Genomic DNA, 10,427 nt, shown 5'->3' with positions numbered 1-10,427 from the left:
TTTTTTTTTTTTTTTTAATTTTATTCCTCTCATAGATTTTGATGACAAAAACCAATTAAAAATGAGCAAAGGAGATAACCAATTATTTGCCACAAATTGAGTAGGGTTACCTGGAAATTATAAATACTCTATATTGCTCCAGGCCATGAGTTCCAAACTAAAACTGCATGCAAAGCCTTTGAAAATTAAAGTGCTAGAGCTTGCTATGGCCAGCCAGAAATAATGATTTTGTGGCCATCCTCTCTGGTTACCATATTTTTCAACTACTAAAGGATGCATCCTGAAGACTATAGCAGAGGAATAACTAATATGAAATAAAGTTTGTGTAGGTAAGCTACCGAATTTGTGATAGTTCAAAGTCTTCAAAAACACTGAAAAGAAAAGAATCACATGTTGAAAAATACACACACACACACATAGAGTAACTACTGGCATGACTAACATGAATCAGGTCCAAAAGAACCATCCTAACCCCCAGAAGACTTTATTTGAAATGACCCTGATGAGTGTTGAGTGATTGATCTTTGCAAGGTCAATGATTAGGCAGGCACTAAACAAGATAATGGTATTATATCAGTTTATCTGCATGGAAGGCACATAATTATTACAATTATTTTCTGAAATAGAACACTGAATCTCCAAGAAGTGTGCGTAATATTAAAAATGTGTCATAAAGTGGGAAAACTCCAACTTCCTCCCCAAATTTAATRGAGATGTCTTTATTTTGAACCTCARCATCATTGAAGTTCAAMTAGTCATCATTAGCAAATTAAGGAGACTTTACGGCTGCATCTAGCTGATGGGAAACACTATATGGGCAAGCAAGTGTATCACTTATCCAGGTGATTAACCACTGTTGTATACCCTGGTACTGACTTAGCCTGTGCCAGCAGGCATAGACCAGGATTTGGTCACAGCAAGCGCAAAGATCCAAGGCATTGTACGGATGCAACTTCTACAGGTCTGACTACTACAGCTTATATGGTCCCCCATAACTCTCCCAACAGATTTTGCCCCTCAAATTGTCCTGTGTGTTTTCACAACCCACCCTGAGGTGTGTGTTGCTCATCCTCATGGATATGTGGGACAAGTACTATGCCATATGGCCTGGCTGTGATGCATGGTCTCCAGGCTGGAAAGCACTCCTTGGCTCTGTTCATCAGCATAGACACAGCCAATATTACTTCATTGTAAGGTCTTCCTTCTCTTTCCATAAACATTTTCAAACAGAGCTAATTAGAGACTTGTGCATTTACAAGTGCATAGTAATATCCTTCCTTTGCCATCAACTGGCTGTGAGTGCCCTGCTCCACCACTCTGCCATTCTGAATCACCGCAATGACGTCCGCYGTCTGTACAGTCGTCAGGCGGTGAGCAATAACGATGCAGGTTCGACCTTGCCGGGCATTATCCAGAGCTTTCTGGACAATCTGCACACAGAGATAATGTTATTGTCATTATTATTAGAGAAAATGTTATTATCATCCAAAAAGTATAATTTAACAAAGAATAAGAAATCACATGTTGGTCCTGTGACATCACTTACATGTCTGCTATAGGTATAGGAGTCAATACATATATGAGACACCATTACTGAACAAGGCAGCTCACTAAAGTCAGTAAGACTGATCTTATGAGCATGAGTCACTTGAGGACTGGGTTCTAGGGCAAYGAGTTTGGCTCAGAAGACCAGTTCAATATTTACCATTAATTCTACCTGATGTATATTACTTAAAGTGATAGGTTTTGATGGTTTGTTTTCAAGTACTTAATGCATACACACTGCTTCCTTGTGTCTTTAACTTCACAGCTTGTAAAAGCTTCATACTGGAAAAGCTGCAGTGATACGCTTGCTGGCATGTTTCCCAGCTGAGCATCTGCACTATGTTTTAAATAATTCTAAGATTTATTTTAGAGAAAGCAAGTAACCATGCATTACAATCTGCACAGTGCTCATTACTCACCTTTTCACTTTCTGTATCAAGTGCAGAAGTAGCTTCATCCAGAAGCAGGACAGCAGGCTTACGAACCAGAGCACGAGCAATTGCTATTCTTTGCTTTTGACCTCCAGAAAGCTGAGTTCCTTTGTCACCTACTCTGGTATCATATTTCTGGGTATTAATATGAAAAAAAAAAGTGCCTGTGAATACTCTCTCCAAAGGAAGGCTAGAGAAGTAAAGCTTAATATTTGKTTAAAAAGATGATTATAGCCAGCCATGCATATTGATACCTGGCCTGAATATTTACTTCCCTGAAGAAAGAGTGGTTTTTGAATGGTATCACTAGTGACAGGCTTTTCTAGAGATTCTAGTGATCATATAGTCATGGACTAATATAACTATAGATTTAATGTTTTCAGAAATCTACACAAAGGACTCAATCTTGGGTTTCTTGCATTAAATTACAAAACATTTTTTCAATGTATTTTAAAATATYGCTAGTAATGAAAGTGAAATTATTTCAGCATCATTGCATCATTTTCAGTTAATGGGAACTATAGTGGAAAGCAAATATTAAAGCATTTTTCCTTGTTATAACAATTCTTGGCATTAACCTTCATGCTTGCCACATCTTTTATTTATCTGTACATTTTACATCTTAAGAAACACTCTCTGTGGTTCCTTTTCAACTAAWATTAGTTTTACTGAACTGTTTTACTATAATTTGTCTTTCTTTGAGAGTACCTTGAGAAGCTGCATCCAGAAAAAGAGAAAAAAAAAAATAACGTATATAGAAGTAATAGAATGTCCTTCTACTTTCCCCCGTGCCTCATATTCTGCTTTAACAATGTTAACTTGCGCCTTTTTTTGAATAACCCAGCGAAGATTTTAAACTTAAACACACTGATGGACATGTTTAAATACCAATTCTATATTGCTCCCCTTAAAGGAAACAAAAATATTCTTTTTCATTTTATCTTTGTAAGTGATTTCTTCATGTCATTCCAAGTATCTGCTGTCACTGTGAATGGAAGATCACCATCTCTTACCTCTGGCAGTTTTTCAATGAAGGCATGTATATTTGCTGCTTTAGCAGCTTCTTCAATTTCCTCTCGACTTACAACCCTGCTGTTGTCTCCGTATTGAATATTTTCAGCAATGCTGCAGTCAAACAAAACAGGCTCCTGTGACACCAGACCCAGTCTGGACCTTAGCCATTGTAAATGCAAAGTCTTGGTATCAAATCCATCTGCCAACTAGTAAAAGCAACAGAAAAAAAAAATTGCTAAGTTGAGCACAGAATCATTCACATATACACAGTGTAAACAGAAAACACCATTTGTAACAGGAAACCTGGTATGTATTAGATTCCCGGCTAAAATAAAGAAAATTTCTCATTAAATGTGGAACTGAACCAATGCAGTGGATAAATATTTCCTTTCATTAGTTATTAATTTTATCTGTGTTTTCACTTGTATTTTGCATCAGACAGACATGTGGAGTGCAAATCATGGGGTGTTCTTGAAGTCCTACCAGCTCACTGAAAACAAAAAGTAAGAGGAACCTCATGGGAAAGCATTTCCTTACAAACATACCAATATTCTCTGATGTGAGTTAAATAGTCAGTCTTAAAACCTCCAAAGAAATATCTCTGGACCACCACTGCATCCCTTCACCAATGAAACAGTAACATCCCCATAGGACTATGTTCATGCTGTCTAAGACATATGAAAATTCATATGATTTGTATGAATTCATATGAAAATTCATCTCTAATATGAAAAATGATATTAATGAGATTATTTATTGACAAATAAATAACATAAGCATTATGGTGCTGTGCAAGCAGGCTGTGAACAGCGCTGGAGAGGCAATGCTCTCTGCCTCTTTCATTCTCCTTCCTGAAGAAATCAGCTCTTTGAGCCAGGTTGCTGTGCAAATATATGTCTAGTGCTGGCATGCATGGCAAATGTATGGGCAGGCAATGACAAAGGTCTTGATATTAGCCCCAGGGAGGCTGCAATCCACCTACAGGACAAAGACATCTCTCCATAGGGTTACTGAAAGCCTCTAAAACACCCGATAGAGTTCTGAAAATTTTAAATGTTATTAATAGCCATACAGATCTTTTCTTACCACTTGCCCTTCCACAGGGTCATAAAATCTTTCTAAGAGCTGAATGGAGGTGCTTTTACCACAGCCACTGCTTCCTACTAAGGCCAGAGTCTGTCCTTTATTAACCTTCACGCTGAGTCCTTGCAAAACTTGAGCTTCTGGTCTTGATGGGTATACGAAATGGATGTTTCTGAATTCAATGTTGCCTTCAAAATTACTCTGAAAGCAATAGAAAGTTCATATGCTTACATTAACATTTATTTGCTTTAACTAAAAGCAAAAAACAACAAAAAAGCTGTAAGCCTTCTTTAAGTGAGAGATTGCCAAGGAAATTTGGGGTGATATTTTCAAAACTGCCTATTTTTTTCTTCTTTTCAGTTACAGATTGGATTGAGTGTAATATCATTATTTATGGGATGATGTGCAAATGTGAATTGCTAGATCCTTCTCGAGAAATCACTTTCTGCATCCCTGTCTCTCATATCTACTTCATTTCACTTCAGCTTGGAAAGGAGTATCGTCGCTTTAGAGAATTAAATATCTTAACCTTTTTAATTTATGTTATTTACATTTGAAATGGAGAAACTTTTATTCTTCATATAATCTATGGCTATTGCTTTAGCCATTTCACATTCTAAGTAGCCCAAAATGAATATAACACAAACTCTCAAGATCAGATTTTAAAATAACTGAGCTAAGTGAATTAGTGATTTAGAAGTATCTAGGACAAGCTGTGCTTTAAAGAGCAATTACAGTTGTTAATTATAGTTGCTGCTTAGCTATTCTGCATCAGTATGATTAGAAGGAATGCGTTAGAACAATTGTGTCCTATTGTTTGGGATATGAGCCATCCCATACACACACTAGGGCCACTGCTAGCGCAGTGCTATCATACCCGCTAAACCTCTAATTTAATGGAGCATCTAATTGCATCTTTACTCTGACATCACAAGCATAATTGGCATTCAAGCTGACCTACACTAAAAATATTTTAGATCAATTCTTATTTTATCAAAAGACATTCTATCAAATCTTTCAGAGTATGTGCCTGAGGCCTCTAGTTCAAGATTTATGTGCTTATAAAATGGAAAATTATGAGCATGTTTGCAATTCTAAAGGCTAGATATCTTCCATAGAAGCCAGGGTTATAGAAACTGTATTACAACTTCCTGAGCAGGGGCTACTATCTAAAGCCTTAAAAGGGGTTCATTCAGAACTGGAGATTCAAATAAAATCCTTCTAATCCATCAAATTTCTTTCTGAAATGCTTTCAGTTTAAGTGCCAAGATCAGTTTACTTTGCGAAGTTGTTATTTTCTTTTTAGGGGGAAAAGACTGTTTTTTTTTTGTTTGCGTTGTTTTTAAACACACATATAATTCATGTGGCTAGTTTTGACTCCACAAGTCAAAATATTTTCACTCAAATGAGTTTCCACTGTTCTAAGACAATAGAATTTGACAAAACTATTTGCTCTCAGAAGGAACTACTTTATCTCTCTTATATAAAGGAACTTTTATCACTTTTTGTTGTTGTTACTGTTTGTTTTATAGCTCTTGTATACTCTTTTCCAGTCACAATGATTATGAGTAGAACTGATTTAGTCTATGTTTTCCTGAAGATACTGGATAAGATACTGGCCAACTGAATCAAATGTAATTTTTAGTTCATTCAGAGCAGAATTGTACACTTCTGACTGAAATGCTGCAATAATAGAATGATCCATTAAAAAAAAAAAACAAAAAACACCCCAAACCACAAGGCAGTACCAGTATTTCATGCTGATTGTCTTGTCTTTCACCTAAAAGAATATGAAACCATATGAATACAGTTATTGGCAATAAAGCACTACTAATTAATTTGCTTTAAGAATTTTCTGGAAAAAAACCCAAATCTTACCAGTTTTTCTCCTTCTTCACTATAACTGTCAATTAGAGGTTTTCTGTCCAAAAGCTGAAAGATTCTTTGAGCTGAAATTTTAGCTTTGCCATAATCTGGTGCCAGGGAAGCAGATTGACCAACATTCATAGCTGCAAATATGACTGAAGAAAATACTCTAAAAGTAAAAGAAAGAGCATCACTCCTTTCAAGCAGAACAATACGTTCTCCTCATTTATAAAACAAACCCTCAAAATAAAGTTTCCTGCATCTCCAGTCTGTGACATTTCTCCCATTTCTGGGAGAGTGCTCTCTCCCAGAAATATTTCACACAGAATTAGAAACTGCTATATATTCCTGTAAGTACTTTACAGATAGTAAAACAGATACAGTAAAGTCATGCCACTTTTCTGTGCAAAATCCTCTTCCTGGAAGAAGCACCAAGTAGTGAAAGTTTCTCCACAAAAAATGCACAGGGCACAGCAATACACTTGCAGCTTCATTGCCTTAATACACCCTTTTTCCCAGAAAGAGTCCTTCTGCCCAAACTTAACTCCCAACCAGACTGTGAATTCCTCCTCTCTCTGACCCTTTAGATCAGTAGTCACACCMAGCAATTATCATGCGCTGAAGCCATTATCCCATGTATTAATTTTTACCTCCATAAAATATACTCACATGAATACATTTTCAAAGTTGGTCATACAGTGAGCAATGAGCCATGCCCCAAATCTGAAGACTGCTGCATTAATAAAGTAGTTTGCACACTGAGCTATTCCATAGGTAAATCCATAGAAAGGGGCTTTTGCCAGAGAATCTCTGATAAAAGAAGAGACTTCCTGTAAGTAACAGTTTAAAAGTAGGAAGAGCAGACAGTGGCTGAGGGATGTCCAAATTTCTGTGTTAAACATTTAAAGAAATACAGCTCAGCCCCCGAAACGTAACCTAAAACATGTATGCACTTGCAGAAAACACACATACAACAACAAACAAACAAACAAGCACACAAAAAAGTCTCAAAACACCACACAAATAAAACAACCTGTCTGACCCTTTAAGCATCCTGCATTTCGACCTGTAACTGTAAGAGAATTACAGCATTGGGAACCTCCATCCTCTGTTATCTTGTATCTCCATCCATCATCTCTCTCCATCTGTTCTAAGCCAGGGGAGGTCACTGGAGCAGTTAAAAAGATATTTTAATAACTACCACCTATGACCCAGCTGAAAAGATAAAAGAGGCTTCAACTCAGCCTAAAGAGCTGCCTGAGGGCTTCTGCCAGGTCTACTTCTCTTCTGAGCAGAGACCTCTCATAGCTGAATTACAATTCAGCAGGGACTTTATCCTGGGTATTCCTGCTGGGATTTAGCTTTAGCCTCTATTTCTCAATTTATCCTTCCAGAGAAGTTTAATTTTGTATAGATAATTGAATACACACTGAATCAGAGGTAGGAGAACAGACTCTGCCCTCATGGGTTAGGGTGCTCTCATGAAACAGAAGACTCCTTACTGGCTCCAATTGTAAATCGGGAGCTTTGAGATCCAGTCAAACATCCAGGTCATATCCTGGATATTGSTAGTTTGCCCAATAATAAATTTTAACACTGTATTGACTGAAAATAGATTATACAATGCTTTATTTTACATCTCTCCTCCCTAAGGAGGAAAGAAACAAAGCAGATTTTAGACTATTTTGTTTAAACAAAATGAGACTAGAAAASCCTGACATTTATGGTTATTAGAGTGAGGATTATTTGAGATAAATATGTCAGTTGGGATATAAAAGGACAAGCAAGGCAAACGTTGAATTTGTTTCAAGGTCATATGCTTGGAATAAAGCTGGTTCATGTTATGAAAAGTGCGGTACAGGAATTACTGTCACTTCCTGAATTATATTGTATTATTCCACTATACTAAAATAGACTGAACTAACCTTTCATATTGTATGTATACACAAGCAAACACAATGTTGTGAAAACATATGGAGAATACAGTGTGCAGAGTGCTTGTATGATGAAATCACAAGTAATGCAAATGGAWTTTTTTATTCTACAAACACGTAAGGATATACATTATAACACATTAAGTAAATAAATTTCAAACTTACTTAAAARGCTATTGAGATCCTTCTCAATCATGAGAGCATTGCATAATTTGCAGAAAATAAATTTATAATAAAGCTGGGAAATTCAATAGGTCCAAAAAATTATTAAAGAAAACATATCCCACCTATATGGACCGYTCAAACTTGTAATGTATCTTTCATAAAACGCATCTTCCCTGGTCAGTGAAGCTACAGTTCTTATATTTTCAACTGATTCTGTTGAAATCTACAGTAGGAGATAAAACAGATAAGAGGTAACCCCTTATAACTGAAATCTACAACATATCTCCTAAAAGCTTCTCTTCTCTAACATTTATTATTTTGCATCAGAAAGTCTTTACTTCAAGAAAAAGACTGAGGTCTATATCAGGGGAAAGGGCATAAGACAATGAAGTTATTCACCCCAAGGTGGCAAAGCAAGGTGAAGAGAAGCTAACAATGTTCTGAATCTTGCTTAGGGAAAAGGGAACATCACACCCTGTTCTATAAGTTGAGATCTCTATGAATTAAGCTGAATTTAATGGCATTGACCATCCTTGTGTCCCATAAGATAAACGAAGGGAACACCCTTGCTCAGCTCCTGAGCATGCTGCTGGTYTGTGTGCTAGGACAGAAACAGAAAACAGCTACATCAATGCTTRGCTCCACTGTGTGTTCCTCTGCAGCTTGGAGCAGTGCAGAGCTACACTACTTGCACTAGACAGCATTTGAGGTGCTGCTGTTTAAGCTGTCCCTTTTCTCTGCAGAAACCTGGTGTGGAAACTTCCAAATGCACTTTTATAGCCTGATTTACAGATGTTTTATGTTATTTATGTTTTGTTTTTCTTGGGGACGTGTAAACATTCCCTTCTCCTCCCGCCCTGTACTTTCCTCTCCCCCTTTAATTTATCTTGGATAATTGACTCAGCTGTAATAGAGCTACAATGTTGTCCTTAAAAATGATCTCACACYATAACCCTATATTTAAAATTGGAGAACTTACTCTTCCAGCCTCTTCCAAAGCTTTTTGATCTTTTGCTGCATGACCAGACATAGAGCTAGCACTTACTGCATTTGCAGCAATAACGAAAGGAATGCAGGCCAGGATAAGCAAAGTTAACTGCCAGCCATATACAAAAGCAATAATGATGGCAGTCAAAAGAGTACAGACAGTCATAGTCATCAGTCCAAGTCGAGATCCAGTTGCCTAAAAAGACCCAGAAACACCGAAACATACATCACTAGATTTGGTTTGGTTAATTGTAACATTATTTTAAATCACTATTTACTGAAGTCCAGAATTTCATCTGAAAAACATAAGCATGCATGATCATGACAACAGGCAAAGACTTAAGTAATTGTTCTTAGACATTTTCTCATCTGCCAGCATTCAGACCTTCAACTGAAGTTAAAGAATTCTAAAAAGTAAGTAATGGCAGATGTCTACTTAAATATATACATATATGTGCATTTCCTTTGCTACCTAAAACACAGGAAGAAGTCTGTGGCCACTTTGGACAGCAATACACTCCTGGGGCTCTTTGCTGTGGGGCAGCTTGGCTGTTGGAAACTCGCCAGCAGATGAGGATGTCTTCATTCAAATAACAGTCACCCAGAGACCTTTCCCATCAAGGATAATGGAAACGAATCTCCAGGCCCTCACATGGCTGTATATGGGACTGGATGCTTAGAAGAACCTCAGTTCCACCCTGAAGAAATGCTCCATCTCAGCAGGGCTACCATGTGGGAAAGAGCACGTACTGTAAAACTATCTCCTCCCTGCTAGAATAAATTTTTTATCAAGAACCCTTAAAACAAGAGGTGATTGGTATCCAGGATACAGGAGGACTTTCAGGACTGCAGAAAAAAAAAAGCCTTGCAAAAAGCCCCGTGGAAATAGTTCAGCTTTCAAAATTTGGTTTGGTGAAAATGAAATTCCCTGGGTGTCATGTGAATTTTCCTTCTCTTTTGCTAAAAGAGGCAAAATTTCCTGTCCTAAAAAGACTTTTCTTGTTCAATACTATTCAAAATAATAATAGCTAAACTAATGGCAAGGTGAATTGCGGCCATATGTTCTAGATGACAATATGTTTTAGACGGAAACGTCAGCTAGCAGGTGATCCCTGAGGCAGGGCATCTATCTACTGACACTTTGTAGTGCTGCAGAGCATGCAACTGCTTTGAAGAGAAATTCCTGCTGTTAGTTTGCTTTTTATATGTAAGGGATGAAGGTCCCTTCTGCACTCCCTCTTTCTACTTCTGCCTTGATAGGGTGACATAGTTGAGTAACACTGAAATAATCTGTAATTGACTAAGTTCTGTTAAAGATTGTTTTCCCAGTATTGGTTCACAAGGAGGAGTGAGGAATAAAGCCTACAGAGGCTAAAAATGGAGATTTTTGGTAAACTGAGAG

At 37.2% G+C, this 10,427-nt stretch overlaps 1 protein-coding gene across 2 annotated transcripts in view; it reads right to left on the bottom strand.

Annotated features, from left to right (window-relative positions):
• Positions 1-93: 93 nt before the first annotated feature.
• Positions 94-10,427, bottom strand: part of ABCB5 (ATP binding cassette subfamily B member 5) — a 31,742-nt gene continuing 21,408 nt past the window's right edge. For both annotated transcript variants that reach the window (XM_026044962.1, XM_026044955.1), the window contains 8 exons: positions 9,018-9,221; positions 8,161-8,261; positions 6,609-6,749; positions 5,952-6,108; positions 4,077-4,274; positions 2,990-3,196; positions 1,965-2,111; positions 94-1,430 (listed from right to left, as the gene is read on the bottom strand). In XM_026044962.1, coding sequence (XP_025900747.1) covers positions 1,233-1,430; positions 1,965-2,111; positions 2,990-3,196; positions 4,077-4,274; positions 5,952-6,108; positions 6,609-6,749; positions 8,161-8,261; positions 9,018-9,221 — 1,353 coding nt within the window. In that variant the 3' untranslated portion in view covers positions 94-1,232. The remainder of the gene's footprint in view (positions 1,431-1,964; positions 2,112-2,989; positions 3,197-4,076; positions 4,275-5,951; positions 6,109-6,608; positions 6,750-8,160; positions 8,262-9,017; positions 9,222-10,427) is intronic.

The sequence above is a fragment of the Nothoprocta perdicaria genome, unplaced genomic scaffold (genome assembly GCF_003342845.1).
Source record: "Nothoprocta perdicaria isolate Ctin4 unplaced genomic scaffold, notPer1 scaffold_106, whole genome shotgun sequence".
In the NCBI taxonomy this organism is placed as follows: domain Eukaryota; kingdom Metazoa; phylum Chordata; class Aves; order Tinamiformes; family Tinamidae; genus Nothoprocta; species Nothoprocta perdicaria.
This window is presented reverse-complemented; position numbering and strand designations above follow the sequence as displayed.